Source organism: Cricetulus griseus, chromosome 2, assembly GCF_003668045.3.
Source record: "Cricetulus griseus strain 17A/GY chromosome 2, alternate assembly CriGri-PICRH-1.0, whole genome shotgun sequence".
Taxonomy (NCBI): Eukaryota; Metazoa; Chordata; class Mammalia; order Rodentia; family Cricetidae; genus Cricetulus; species Cricetulus griseus.
The window spans coordinates 231,352,582-231,368,184 of record NC_048595.1 but is presented as its reverse complement, the minus strand read 5'-3'; the positions used below and the strand labels follow the sequence as shown (position 1 = coordinate 231,368,184).

Genomic DNA, 15,603 nt, shown 5'->3' with positions numbered 1-15,603 from the left:
GCATAGCCACCACCCCTATTCTCATTCTTCAGGCCTCTTCTCAGGAAGGCTGTGCTGGCTGAGGAAAAGGAGGCTTGCTTCTGCAGCCATTTTAATAAAACACAGCAAGAGTGTTAGAACGAATCCACTTCTGGAGACTCACACTGCTTCTATCACCTTTGTTTCTAATTGCAGAAACGGTGCTAACAATGTGTGCAGAGTATAAAAAACAGATCCTCTCAATGGGAATTGGGGTTTGAGTTTTAAAGCTTATAACTTGTTATGAAATAAGTTAAAGCCCCCTGACCAGCCAAAGCAGCCTTGTGTTGATCACATTTATAACAAGACAAATGGCAGAAATCGTAACATATTCAAAGGACAACCAGACAGCATGTGCCTGAATGCACAAACAGTCAACATCAGCCTGTGGGGTCACATGTATGACTTATTTCCACTTTTTAGTGGTTTAATACAACTGACACCAACACTCGGCAGTTATAATGCACCCTAAGTCATGAAAACAAATCATGTCCCTGCCTCACGCTGAGAAGTGATCTATCTGCTTTCTCTTTCCATATTATACAGTCACTAACTCCAATGCCCAAAAGATCCCTATTACATTCCTCTTGGCATAGCAGACCCCAGCCACATGATATGTTCTCAGAAATGTTGCAGTTGGAAGAAGCCAAGGGCCAATTTAGAAATAACTTTCAAAAGAAGTTTTAGCACAATATACACAGAGAAATACCCTTATCATTGGTGAAGACATTTTATGATGTTCTAGTAATTACTTGGGAAAAGGCAAACAAAAGGTAGGTAAAAGCAAATGGAACAGTTTGTAAATGTATGAAAGAGTCCTGTGTCATCACAATAAACAACTCCTGAAATTAGTTTATGATGTCATTAGAATGTTCTTTTAGATTTACTGATGTTAGAAAAACTGAGATGTTAACACAAATTATTTAGAGCAAGAAAGATGTCACATTTTAAAACTACATTTAATGAGTATTCTTTGAATGATCACATAGGACTATCAGGGAGCAGAAAACAAAATTTTAAACAAAGACAGTTAAAGCCTTCTGTATAGATGCAAGGAAAGCTACAGAGATTGTGGTTCTCAGCATGGGTACTATGCAAGGAGAGCACCGGTGTAGCTGGAGGCTTCTCTCCTGCAGCATACAGAATGACATCCCATATCACACAGGACTGCATCCCCTTCCATAGCTACTGTCTGTTTTTATAACTTTCAATGCAACAACATTAAATTTGGTACTATATGGTACCCTACAATATATGAACTTCATTACAGAGATTGCTCAAAAGGCAACTAAAAGCAAATAAAATCAATTTCCAAAGTGTGGACAGAGCAGCTGCTGTTCAGGGTCTCCTTTGCTCTTGCCCTTGGTGCCCACTTTCTATGAACGCCAAGAAGCACACGTTCTTGTCATGTATGCACTTGGTGTGCTAAGCCATGATCTGTTCTAACTTTACTGAAGCTGGCCGTCCTCAAGATTGAGAACCTCAGAAACAGGTTCCATTTCTGGCATGACTGCGCCTTGCTCTGACTTCTCTTTCCTGGAGGTCCTCAGACTACTTTGCAATCACACGAGTACTGGGTATTTGTCGTCTTGGATTATTTGTACCCCCATACTTTCTAATGGCAATTTTATTGATATTACTGCTATCAGGTTCAACACTGATGAGTACTGACATGTGTTTACATGGATCTCCTGAATGTGGAAAAGCAGGGTGATCACACTTCAGAAAAAGTTGCTTAGAAGTGAGTCATATGGGAAAGATAGCCAAAACAAAAGTGGGAAATACGTTTGCACACATAGGCACAGGAAACCACTTCCTAAATAAAATACCAGGAGCACCTGGTATCATTTTTTTGCCTGCACCTTTGTAATGGTATTTCAAATGGTCTCCCATCTTCTGTTATTTCTCTCTGATTCATTATTTGTTGTCCACCAGAGATTTCATAATATAGGGATTGAATACATCATTTACTGGTCCAAACAGTCCCTGGTCACCACTGCCATCTGTAACAGGTGTGTCCTGTCCAGCACAGGCAGTGCTAGTGTTCAGGCACTTCTCTTGTGACACAATTCCCTATGTCTTACAACACAGGCTTCTTGAAGAGAGAAGACAACTTGAAATTGAAAAACCAGTACACTTTAGGAATATAGTATGACAGATTCTTACTAAAACAAAAACAAAAACAAAAACAAACTAACATTCTGAGTTTGGGGTAGCAAAATAAACTTCCTAGGTTTAAATGTCATCCATTTTTCACTTCAAATATGTTAACCCAAGAAACAAATTATATTATTTAAGTATAAGCTTTCAACCAGTACCACATTGTCTCCAAATGTGAAAATCTTAATTTGTTTTATGGAATTTTCATATTTGTTTAAAGTTACAACTTAAGACTGAAGAAACAAAACATAGAAGAAAGGACCAGGAAAAGTTAATCAGCACGCATTGCAAACCACACAGTGAAAACAGTATCCAAATACAATGATGGGCAGAATGCAAGATGGAGGCTTCTAGCCAAAACACACAAAGTCATAAACAATAAGAAATGAAGTTTACAGAGGCAGAGGAAAGATTAATATTGTAGGAAAACATACCAGGTGACATACTAGTTATTGGAAGAGTAAATTCTAGTTTGTTTAAACTATGCCTCATTTGGAGCTATATAATAAATGATAGGATTAGGCTGTTTTTGAGTCTAGACCATTTTTACAGAGTAAGAAAATAATGTAAGTATGGAAAAGCCAGCAAAGAGTTGGTGTTATATTCTTCTAATCAAAAACACAGAGCTCCAAAATATGTAGAAGATAAGGCATTGTCCTTACAGAGTGCTTAAGGAAAGGATCATATGTGCACATACTTCATCGTCTTGTTCTACAAAAGGAGTTCAATCATGAGAAGACAGACTGCTACAGAAAGCTGTTGAGGGGAAAGAGGACCAGCCGCAGCCCTGTCTCAGACTCCATCACCATTTTCTAAACATTCAAAGATTTTCTGCTTTATTTTCTTCCATTATGCATATGGAGGTCCCAGAGAGACTATTTCAGAATAGGTTGAAACAAAGGAGATGAAAACAATGATACATTTGGAATCCTAGCATTCAGAATGAACTAAGGAAAACTTGTCAGTTTTTAAGACACATCAAAGTCACTGGATTTTGAATGCCAGAGTGATGATAACTACAATACTACACTGCCTACTGTCAGCTTCTCCATAGAGTTACAAGTGTGTGCCTAATAAGCTTTGCGGCATGAACTTTCTTCTAACTGCTGGGGATAGAGACAGTTACATGGGAAAGTGTTTTGTTGTGTGATAATAACCCTGGTGTCTGAGGAATAGTTATTATGCAAGAGATTATTGCCCCAAAAATATTTTCTATTTTTTTCATCTCTAAGGCCTTTCTTCCTATCACAATATATACAGATATATCTAACTACCACCCCAGGGACTGTCCATAGTAATTCCTTGTAGAAAGACCATCCCCAAAGATAGTTTTGGCCCTCTATTAATGACTGAAATTGGGATTCAACCACAGCAGGTTAAACAAACATGTTTATCTAGATTCTACTTTAAGAGATAGCAGAGGGAGTGTATGGTCACTTTGTGTTGACACTGGCTTTTCTAATTAATCTGTGATCTCAGTGCTGCTTTAGCTGCATCAATAAATACAACCCCTCACCTGTGCTGACAAACAACAGGTGGCAAAGAAGACTGTCTTCATTTAAAGAGAAAAAGACAATTTATAATTCTTAATGCTGTGGAATCTACTATATCATTCCATATATTACTTGTTAACATTCATTACAATTTTGCGATAAAAGTATTAATGTTACCTAAAGTGCAGGGATAATAATGGGCTGAAACAGCATACAGCCTGACAGGATGACAAAATAATTAAGTCTATAGGTTTGTGTGTTATAACAAAGACAGAGAAGTGTGAATAAGATGAGCTGTATATGAAGATTATGTCAGACAAAACATGAGAGACAATGCAAAGTCCCACTAAAAAGCACAAAACTAGAGACAGTGACACGAGTGAGATGGATGGAGACAGTAGGAAACATTTCCTGCAGGATGAACTCTCTCTCAGTGAATGACACACAGCTGACAGAAAAGCAAGAGAAGGTTTCCACACTTACAATCTTCAAGACCATTCTTGGATGGATAAAATTAATGCAGACATTGGTTTCATTCAGTGAGGGAACAGCAAAGACAATTCTACCGACACTTACCGAGAAACTTCTACCCGAATGGAACTACCACTCAGACAGATGCTAGGAGAATACTTAAGCAGTATTTATTCACTACACAGCCACAACACTGACATCTGGCTGTGATGAGCTGAACTGTGTGCAGGTGACAAGCAGGCAAGGGTGATCTGACTGCAGGCCAGCACTACTCACAGAGTCTAATTGGTGCATGTTTTCTAGAGGAAAGCCAGAGTTTGAAGGAAGCCTTGCACTCACTATTACCTTACCAAAACTATGAGCACAACTACAAGGTCTGCAGTCTCTCAGAGTAATGAATGAGGCTCTATCATCTGAAGTCTGCACGATCAAGAAGGAAAGCAGCACGACAGAGCAATGAGAACGAGGAAACTCAGGGAATTAGAAGGGAAGCAGCACAGAGTGTTAGTCATGACAAAAAAAGTTTCACTCCAAGATTCTTGTGATCTAAATGGGAGGAGCCATTTTTAGTTAGTGGAGATGAACAAATAGCTTTAAATGTAAATCAAGTCTAATATTAATGTCATATATTTCCATTTTATAATTTTTATGACTTCCATAATTTGATAAAATTAAATGAAACAAAAGTATTTAATGCTAACTCAGATTTATTCTAAAAGAAATTGCTCAATTTTGTTCACATGTCTAATCTCAATTCTTTCCTTTGTATACAACCATCTTTTCCCTCTCTTACTATTCAGGGGCAAACCCGAGCAGCACAGGAAGCCATGGGAAGGAAAATAGGAACTATCTCAAGAGATGATCCAAAAGGAGAAAATTACCCCCCTGTGGACTGTCTCTCCTAACTCAGGATGCTACAGAAACAAATCCCACACAAGAACAATGAATCCTACTGTACGCTGAACACAGTGCCAATGAACATTTGTCTTATATTTAATTATGTGTAACATTGTTCCTAAATGAGTTTTATCATCCATGACCTAAAATAATTTTTGTAACTGACATATTTTATAGAAATGTATATTTTAGAAATTAAAATAAAATTTCAAGTGTAAAGGATTTGGTTAAATATCTTAAAACTTTCCAAACACGTCAAGTTATAATTAAAGGCAAGACTAAATTCCACTAAGTTAAAAATATTTATTCCCCAAAGTTTCTAGTATGGACACCATTTCCAAACACTTTCAATAGCAGCCAAGCCCTTGCACTTGGGCCACACATATAAACACCTAGCCAGTCACCTGCTGGAAAAGCTCAGCAGAGTCAACGAGCAAGGACAGGGAACCTAGAGTGCATAGGAGAGACCTGGGAGTGGAGACACAGCTCTGTTAGTGAGGATGGGCCATCAACTCTCCTTCACTTCTTCCTCATGCAAGAAAGAAATACGCTCTTGAGACAGGAAACTAATGTGCTAACCACATTTCCAGAAAATACTGACCAAGGTGCTAAATCAGCTATCAAGCAAGAAGACAGAATGTAGAATGTAATTCCCGGAGTTTAGCAAAACAGTGGTGAGTCCTTAATGTGAGGTGGAAATTGTAGAATTTACTGCCTAGTTTCATGAGATGCAATTATTCCTATTGGGGAATACTTTCCTGCTGTGAATTTAAAAATTCTGTGCATAAACTAAAATATTACAAATATTTTAGATTAACAGGACACAGGTTAAGTTTAGTGGACTTAAGACAGGTAAATTTTGAGGAAAATTTAAGTGTAACAATGAGGGTATTTCAAGTTCAATAATAAGAACACAATCAAATGACTTTAAATTTGTTTTCTGCAATTTAAAACATAAGATTTAAAATACTTAAGATTGCCATTCCCACTTTGAATTGTGTAGCAAGATGAGTTACATCTTCTGTTGTAGGGTTTTCTTTACTATCTGCTCATATCTCCCACATAGTCTATGTGCTCATAACTTGCACATAAATCTTAAAGAAACAAAAGAAAGCCCAATAGGAAGGTAAGCCTCACCAAAACCAACCAACCAACCAACCAACCAAACAAACAAACAAACAAACAAACACCTCAGTGGTAGCCACTTCAGTAAAGCTCATGTACTCTCATATTCAAGCCAATATAATAAGTGAAATACATACAAACCACTCAGTCACAAAACTGATGGGCAGGTAGTTATTTTATAATCTTCAAAACTTTACTCTGCAACATGAAAGGTTTGACTGCTTTTCGTTAATATAAAGATGACAATACAGAACAAAAGGAAAGAAAATAGAGAAAAATGTTAGGACTGTTTCATTTTTTGTGTAAAATCAAATCTAAGAATTTGCTACATAAATAATACAGTAGGACTGTGTGCTATGTGTCTAAATTTAGGCTTTGAAATTATAATGTGTAGTAATTAATGCTGAGAAGTTATGAAGTTATGATGAAATATACTGATGTGTAATGGATTAGACTTCTGGATATTTTAGACAGGAAAAGCAACAGAAAGGGGTCCATGTTTACATCTAAATAGAATGAGATGTCATTGCCTAAATTAATAATGCAAACTTGAAAAATAGCCTCAGGTTCAAAACACCAATTATAAAATTCTTTTGTAAACAAATCTGCACTCATATTTTTCATGAATAATTTTAACCAGTAGTAGTGGTGTGCTAATGTTCAATTTATAAAATGAGAAATATATTTTCAAATACAATTTAAATAATATTTCAATTTCTAATGATGGTTAACTTCCTTGCAGACAATAGCTAATACTGGCAAGGAAGAACAGAGGACAGGGAGAGTTTTGCATATAGAATGCACATAGGAAAAGTATTTAAATATCTGAGTAATAAGATACTGTGGAGGGAAAAGAAAATAATGCTTCTTTTTAGGAAATACATGAGCATCCTGCTGTAATCACTATGCCCATAATCACATACACAGAAATGTACTATCAAGAGGGAGGCATTGCCTGTGTGTCTGTGGATAGCAAAGCCATCACACTCTTTCTGCTTTTTCTCATTAAGAAATATAAAAAATTTGTTCAAATTTCTACAGTTCATGCATGCCTTAATGTAGCTGTTGTTTCAATACTAATGGAATTGTTCACTAGTAAAAGCCAACCCTAGAATAAAGAAGGCTACAGCTTTTTGAGTGAATCAAAAAGCTTCAAACCATTTTACTTTCAGAAAATAAAGTCATGCAAATGTTTTACATGAAGACAAAATCAACCTTTACCAAGGACAGGAAATATTTGAAAGAGTGAAAAAGTGCCCTGGGAATTAATTCACAGGCAGTGGAGACGTTCCTAAGAAAACGTTACCTGCTCTTCAACCCTGTGCCTCACAAGATGCAAAGGACAGTGTCAGCAGGCACACATGAGCTACCACGAATCAAGGGTGCTGCTGTATGAGACAAGGGGCACAGGGACATATACTATGACCTTAACTTTAACAAAAGTTACAACATTCTTTCAAACCAAGGAAATCAGAAGCATGAGGAAATACATCTGGGCATACAAGTATCATAAATCTACCAAAGTGTGATGAAGATAAAAAGATTCAAGTGATAAACTTTGCACTATTGTCAGAAGCCTTCATCCTAAAATTTAAAAATTTATTCTAAAAAGTCATGACCATGCAACAAGACCTTGAAGTAAGAATATTCATAAGCATAAGCATTCAGTAGCATAAGTCCCTGAAAGTACTGCAGGTATAAAATAATCTGACATGTATATGACATAAAATGTAATATAAATAATATGCATGTATAAAATACTTAATATACTGAGCATTGTAAGTCAGTGTGTCTTGGGGTCCCATAGGTGTTACAATTTTGTTACAGGAGAGTGATTTTCAAGTGAGGTATTTTGAAAAAGTAAACCATCCCAGTAACTATAAGGGAATTCATTTTGAATTGAATAATTTCTAAGTATTGTAGGAAGTTCTTAAGATTCAATCTTGACACAGATTATAAACAAAATTTCAACACATTATAGATATGCAGAGCATGGAAGCTGTAGTTAACACTCTGAACAACAACCTGTGACTGAAAGGTGGAATTAAAATCTGTAGTCTTACTAAAATACAAAATGAATGGGAAAACAAGCATTTGGGTCTGCTAGGTAACTCCACATGCCAGGTTTGCCTAGGTCGCAGCTTCCTACACTGTGGCATTAAGGAATCTGGGAATGTGGGGGGTCACAAAATGTCTAGTAATCATAAAAGTTTTCTGAACACCCAGTAACTCTGCCCCTCCACCCACCCACACAATCAAAGTCAACTCGTAGTAGAGCACAGACAGGTGTCTCTGGCATCACTTGCCCAAATGACATCTCATGATATCACTGCCGCCATGCTTCGGAACACACAAGAGGCCTGCTTAGTACTCCACATGTCTTCGCTCCACGCAACAAGAGATTTCAAATGCCTCCTGTTGAATTCAAGACTGTTGTATGTTTACACAGGGTTTTACTGTCCATATAATTTTTCAACTATCATAAAACATAATGGTTTAATTATAAAAAAGCCTTAATATTTTCCTACTATCTGCCCTACACATGAAAATATTAAAGTAGGGTAGCATTGCACTATATATTATTAGAATGTTTGATTTTAAAAATAACTGAATTACAGACAAATTTCATCAAAATGTTAAAGGAATTTGGGGTTGGGAAAAGTTTCCAGTAATTTCTAAAGTGGGCCTAAACATTCTTTTTCATTCTGCACTATGTATTTGTGCAAAGCGGTGCTATGAGTATTGAAGTTTAAGGAATCAGCCTATGATCAATTCTGGAAGACACTGAAGGTGCCCCATGCAGCAATCTCATCCAAGCACATTATTTACACATGCAACAATAAACAAGCACACCTATCGTTAGGATACAGACTGCTTTTCTTAATGTAGAATCATGCTTATTACAAAAATTCTTTAAATTGTCTTTTAATATTAATTATCAGTGAAATCTGATCTGCATTCCAATTTTATATACACACACATCCTGCATTCAGTACTATTTCCTTGGGCAAAAGTGGCTACAAGCAGAAAAAGCTCTTGCTCTTGACTTTACTGGCCATCCTGGCCCATTTCTATATTCTTAAGAAAAACATAATAAATGTTTTTCTAGTTTTAACCCCATGTGTGTGTGGTGGTGGTGGGGGCAGAAGTACATGAAAATAATTTGGTAGTAAAAGAATAATCCAATGTGAAGCTCTACCACTCCTATTATAAATGGACACTCTAATTGTATAGAAGCTCACTGAGTGTACCTTTGGGTCTGGTTAATTTTGGTATGTGGATTTTTTTCTACTTGTAATTTTTTAATCATGAAGTTTAAAATAAATTAAATAATATTAAAAATCTATAGTCATCCTACCAAGTAGCATGGGGGAAAACAATTGGGAACATACTTAATAGGTAAGTTATTCTGAAGACAATTAACATTATTAATAAACTGGCTTCCCCCATTCATGAAAATGTTGCTATGTATCCTGACTCACTTGTATCTTATATTTTAAAAAATGTTTTATCAGATGAGAATAAAATTGTGTGGTGGAAATTTTACCAAACACACCCAAAGCCTGAGGCTCAGGAATATAAGAAAAATGTTTTATGGCACTTATGGCAAATGTTTTAGTTTTTTTTTTTTATGGAAATATCTGGATATTTGGGATCCTGGGTGCTATTACAAATGATATCATCTTTTCAGAAAAGATATATTTATTTTGTAGTGTGTATATGTGTATGTGTGTCTGCATGTGTGTATGTGTATGTCTGAGTATATGTGTGCACAGAGAGGAGACAAATATGTACAGGGCTTGAGCATGAGAACAAGGGCTAGCCATGAGAGCTAGGACATTTGTGACCTCTAGACAGTCCCTCCACTCCATCATGTACCTGCCATTTGCCCCACTGTATTGCAATCTGGTTTCTTCTTCCCAAATCCTGCCCACATTGGAGCTTGAAATACTTTTTATTTATATTTCTCAGAGGTTCAACCTCAAGACAAATGCCCCCAGTCTTTCATTTCTTTAAATATATACTGAGTAGTCACTGTGTTGCAGGCACAGCCAGAGGTCTTAGGAGAATGTGCAAACCCTGAACTGGCCTGGCACAAGTAGAGTGCCCAATATCTAGACTATAGGGTCCACAGAGACCATATAGACATCCTCACTGTGTGTGTAAGCTAATGTCTACAAGGACCCTATAAGGCAGGCTCATTAATAATTAACTCATGAATGAAGATGTAGCTTCCAGCTGAGGAGTTTCTGATCACAGCCACACAGTGTGCTGAGTCTGCATCCCGACAGCCTGAGCTTCCTTATTCCCACTGCTTTGAGGAGGCCCACAGTAAAGACTTGGCTATCCAAGCAATGGCCATAGACAGCTTCCCCACAGTAAGCTCTTTTGTTGTGTCATGATTTCTCTTAAGCTGTAGTGAATAAACATTACAGATTTGAACTATGTTTGTTACAAATGTGTACCACTTCTATCAATCTATGTGGAGCTTTGTACATCATCTATTTGATACATTTCTAACACTTAAAATAACCCAAGCACCACAGCTCTGAAGGACTGCTGATATAGAAAGGTAGTAACAAAGTGTTTAAGATGAGAATGAAAATTTATACTCAAATTCCTCCTTCAAAATAAGAACAAAGCTTTATGGTATAAACAAAAGCACGGTGTAATAAGGAAAAGTTTTTTTTAACATATTCTGTTAATATCCTTTGTAACACAAGTATGGTATAAGCTGTGCAATAACTAATTTTTTTTAACAGACTCCATATTCATAAGGAAATTAGAATTTCTAGGGCTACCTCTAGGTCACCATTTCCTCAAACTTCCAAGAAATACCACTCTAGTGTTGTGTGTAGACAGAGCCCATAAAATGTTGAATGATTAAATAATTAATGAATGAAATATATCTGTAATATCTCTATCTATTCAATGACCTTTCACATAAAAATTAATGAAATAACATGGTTGATAATAGAGATTGTGGCAATATATTTGCCAAATGCACAGTTACCTTCGCAGTCAAACAAAAATCTGCTTTAGAAGAAATCACCATGTTCAATACACATATTCTAATACTTAATAGAACCTGGTGTTTCTGTATTGTGGTATAAGAGGTATGTGGCAGTCAGAGAGAAAGCTCCAGTGCCAGGGTGAAACCCTTCGCTAACACTGGTACCACTCAGCTGCCTATAGTCCATCAAATAACAGGTTGCAGCAGAGGTCAAGCTCACGTTCCTGCTCTCTCTCAGGGAGCCTGAGCTGGCAATATTTCCCATTCTGCTGTCACCATGCCTCTGTGTCACTATAGACCCCAGGAAGGAGACTGAGAAGCCATGGCCTCCAACATGCATTCAGCACTGAGATACAACTGCTACCTCCTCTCAGAATATGTACCATGCAACACCTCTTATTGCACAGCTGAGATTTGGGACAAGATCTGGGTCCAGAGATGTCCTTTTCTACACTCTCCTAAGGCATCCTTACTTACCTCTCCAATCAATGTTATAACTGTTTCTCAAGACTCAATCACTAGTGGTGCAATTACACCATAAAGGCAGAAAGCATTTCTTCCACCATCTTCACTGTCACACAAAAGCTTTTGCTCAAAGTCAAGGTCTTACCATACACTTGCTGAATAGTGGATTGCTTAGAATAGACCCTAAATGAGAGCGATGAAGTAAGTGCCGAAAACATGGGAAAAGAAAGGATTATAAAACCTAAGCACTAGAACTGTAAAAACAGAATATAGCTGGTTGTGGTGGCGCACACCATAGGATTTGCTGAAGCAGGCAGAGGCAGGAGAATCATGAGTTCCAGGCCAGACTGGCTACACATTTTTAGCTGGGCGTTGGTGGCGCACGCCTTTAATCCCAACACTCGGGAGGCAGAGGCAGGTAGATCTCTGTGAGTTCCAGGCCAGCCTGATCTCCAGAGTGACTGCCAGGATAGGCTTCATAGCTACACAGAGAAACGCTGTCTCGAAAAACAAAACAAAACAAAACTGAAATATATATATATATAATTCATCATGTGGAAGCACACTATATCATTGTGTCCACACACAGGCTATGTAACCCTCTATGTAAATAAGGCCTATGCTATAGCATCAGTGTAGTTGGCCAATTGCAATGAAGAGTCTAGAGATGAATGAAGGAGGCTCTTTAGTGGAAGGAAATGGCTACAATAAGGAAATCTATCACACACGCTTACCAAGTTTTACAGTGACACTAAGACTGTTCTGAAAAACTGTTTTAAAACTTGACTGAGACCAGGAATTGCATACCTTGCCTAACGTGCACCGCCCACTAAATTACACTAAAGCAGACCGGAAGAGCTGAGTTGTGCCACATTCCAATTGACTATGGCGTCGCATCTGACCTTATTACCTGTAGTCACACCAAGGGCACCTGTAGGGCTTCTCTCCAGTGTGCACACGCTTATGACGAGTCAAGTGTGACTGTGTCGTAGAGGCAAAGTTACACTCGTCACATTTGAAAGGCTTTTCTCCTGTAACAAGAAATGAACACATAAATAGTAATTGACATGATATATTCAAGCTTAGTACTAACATAGAAAAAGTATGTATGTATAAAATATTACAAATATTATTCAGTAGATTCCAGAAATTTATGCTTGAAAGCTAGAAGGTACTACTTTTTTTAAATTGGCTACTAGCAAGGTATGAACAAGTCTGTACAAACAAGACTCTAGGTTATCAGTATAGGCCAGGATACTGGAATAATTTTATAAACCATGCTACATGAGAGCAATTTCAAAAATCTCAGTGAGGTTAAAAACATGGCCAATCATACAACAGACATACAGTTGAATATAAGATGTAAAAATAAATTCCTAGCATTAACTATAAAGAAAAGTGAAGCGAAGCCATTACTTGGATAAGTGCTAGAAGTAAAAGGAATTATAACTACAGGGTAGAAGGTACGGAGCCTCAAAAGAATAAATGATGTAATGTTAATCCCATGGTAAAATGTACCCATCCTGTATAGACAGGGCCAAAGTGGATAAAAGTGGAGCCTCAGGGCTTGCCTGTGACAAAGCCTGGAGCTCATCCAACTGGTGCCCCCTTTTACCTACTTTTCCCATTTCACTTGCTACACTGGTTGGTGAGCAACTGACCTAAGGCTACTTAATTTCAATTAATATAAACTCAAAATCGAAACCCAATACAATACAACCACTGGAAAAAATGTCTTAGTATGGTTGGAATAGCTTAGAAATGTGAACCTATGTTTTTAAGTACAACTTTTATCAAAACTCAATATAGATCATATACTTTGGATGCAACAATGCTCTGAATTGAAATGTGCTAGAAGCATAAAATGCATGCCAAATATCAAAGTCTTAGTACAAAGAGTAAAATAAGGCTAATAATGCCATAATAACTTTACTTACAAATGATAATCTTGATATTGCTGGTTAAGTTAATAATTACAAGAATCATTTTACCTCTGACTTTCCCCTAGGAAATCCAGAAAACACATGTATCCTATTACATTTTTCCTGATAGTGGTGGAAAGGGAACACCTCACCTTTTCCTCATGCAAGTAATGTTTGCAATAGATTCTTTACTGAGCAATTTTACATCTACAAGACACCAACTGTGTATTTCAACAAGCCCACTCCCACTCGGTACTTCTTATTTTCTAGCTTTTCATAACAGTACTCTACATACTCTGATCTATCTAAAACCAAAAGAAAGTATCTTCCTCTGTGTGTGTGTGTGTGTGTGTGTGTGTGTGTGTGTGTGTGTGTGTGTGTGTGTGTGTGTGTGTGTGTGCAGGATAGGCTGCAAAGCTACACAGAGAAACCCTATCTCCAAAAACCAAAACCAAAACAAACAAACAAACAAACCAACCCCAGCCTTCTCAGGATCAACTCTGTCTAGTATCTACACTTATCGAACCACCTCATCAGTCTAAGTGATACTAAAGGGCTCTGGCAGGCCTTGCCCTTCTCCCCTCTTACCTCTGCCTTGCTAAGAACCCTTACCCTTAGATTACATTCCTAAAGCTAACTCCCAAGGTCCACTCCCTTATTTGAACATTTCCTCCTCCTAAGGCTGAGTATCAAGATTCGGCTACCCAAGTATTGAAGTCCAGCAATCAAAGCCCAATTAAAATCAAATACCTCATCCTAACATGGAATTTCCCTTGTACCTTTATAAACTGTCATTTTCCTGTGGGCTCCATTTGTCTTCTCTATGTAGAGGCAGTCCCTTGTTCTCCAGGACAAATACTCCTAACTCTTTTCCCTGGCTCCCTTCACTTCTCCCCTTTCCTCTGTCTCCTCTATTTGTCCCTTATCCCTGTCTTCCGCTTCCTTTGTGCTGAGAACTTTGTGCTCAGGTCGTGGGCGTCCTGAGCTGATACTTAGTCTTTCAATAATAATTTAAAGTATTATTAAACTATTGAAGATACTTATTGAAATATGTTTGTCCAAAAATACCCTGGGTCAATGTGGCCATTAGTAAAGATATCTGTTCTACATTATCTCAGTCTTCTTACATGGCCTCACACATTGCTGTACAAATATTTAACTTATACACACACATGCTTGATGGTATTTATCTCCCTTGAAGCAGAGAGGCGTGGCTGGGTGAAGCCAGATGGACTGAAATCTTGGTTTTGCCCCGTCTCACTTGCTAGCTGTCAGACCACTTGAGAAAGACCAAGAGGATAATGATGCCAAGATGCAGGGTAACTGTGATGGTCATAGTGACAGAAAAACAGAGAAAGAGCATCCTGAGTAGAGTCCCGAGTGACCACTGCCAAAACACAGCAGCCACAGCCTTCTCCAGACGAGAGCAACACATAGGCGACTCTCAGCACAAGTTTGGTTAGTAAGCATTAAACAATACACAGCACAAACTGGTGGTTTACACACTTAATGAGGAGGACAGAAAGCTACTATGTTGTAGATCTTATCTAAAAATCATTGTATTTGATTTACTTTAAAAAAAAAAATCAAAGAGCATCTCCGAAGCAGAATAAAGTGTTTAGTTTAAAAAGACTTTCTTCTCTGTAAGATAAATTCCATATTTAACTCCCTAGTGAAGTAGTCACCCAAGATCTAAAAAGTCATTCTTTACTACCCATTTCTAAACCTCTGGTCAAACAACTCAAGTCACAGTAGATAACACAATTTCTTTCTTTTCTTTTCTTTTTTTCTTCCAGACAGTATTTCTCTGTATTGCTTTGGAGTCTGTCCTGCAACTCGCTCTGGAGACCAGGGTGGCCTCAAACTCATAGAGATCTACCTACCTCTGCCTTCTGAGTGCTGGAATTAAAAGCATGTACCACCAACGCCTGGCTGATAACACAATTTCAATGACTGACATAACACACACAGATACCTACACATGGACATACACAAAAACACTCAAAGCAATAACTTATGCTCATCATAGTGGCGGGGT

General features: G+C 37.6%; 1 protein-coding gene across 3 annotated transcripts in view; it reads right to left on the bottom strand.

Moving 5' to 3' along the window:
• Znf407 (zinc finger protein 407) overlaps nt 1–15,603 on the bottom strand; it is a 379,395-nt gene that overhangs the window by 123,896 nt on the left and 239,896 nt on the right. For all 3 annotated transcript variants that reach the window (XM_027403715.2, XM_035440299.1, XM_027403716.2), the window contains exon 7: nt 12,554–12,674. In XM_027403715.2, coding sequence (XP_027259516.1) covers nt 12,554–12,674 — 121 coding nt within the window. The remainder of the gene's footprint in view (nt 1–12,553; nt 12,675–15,603) is intronic.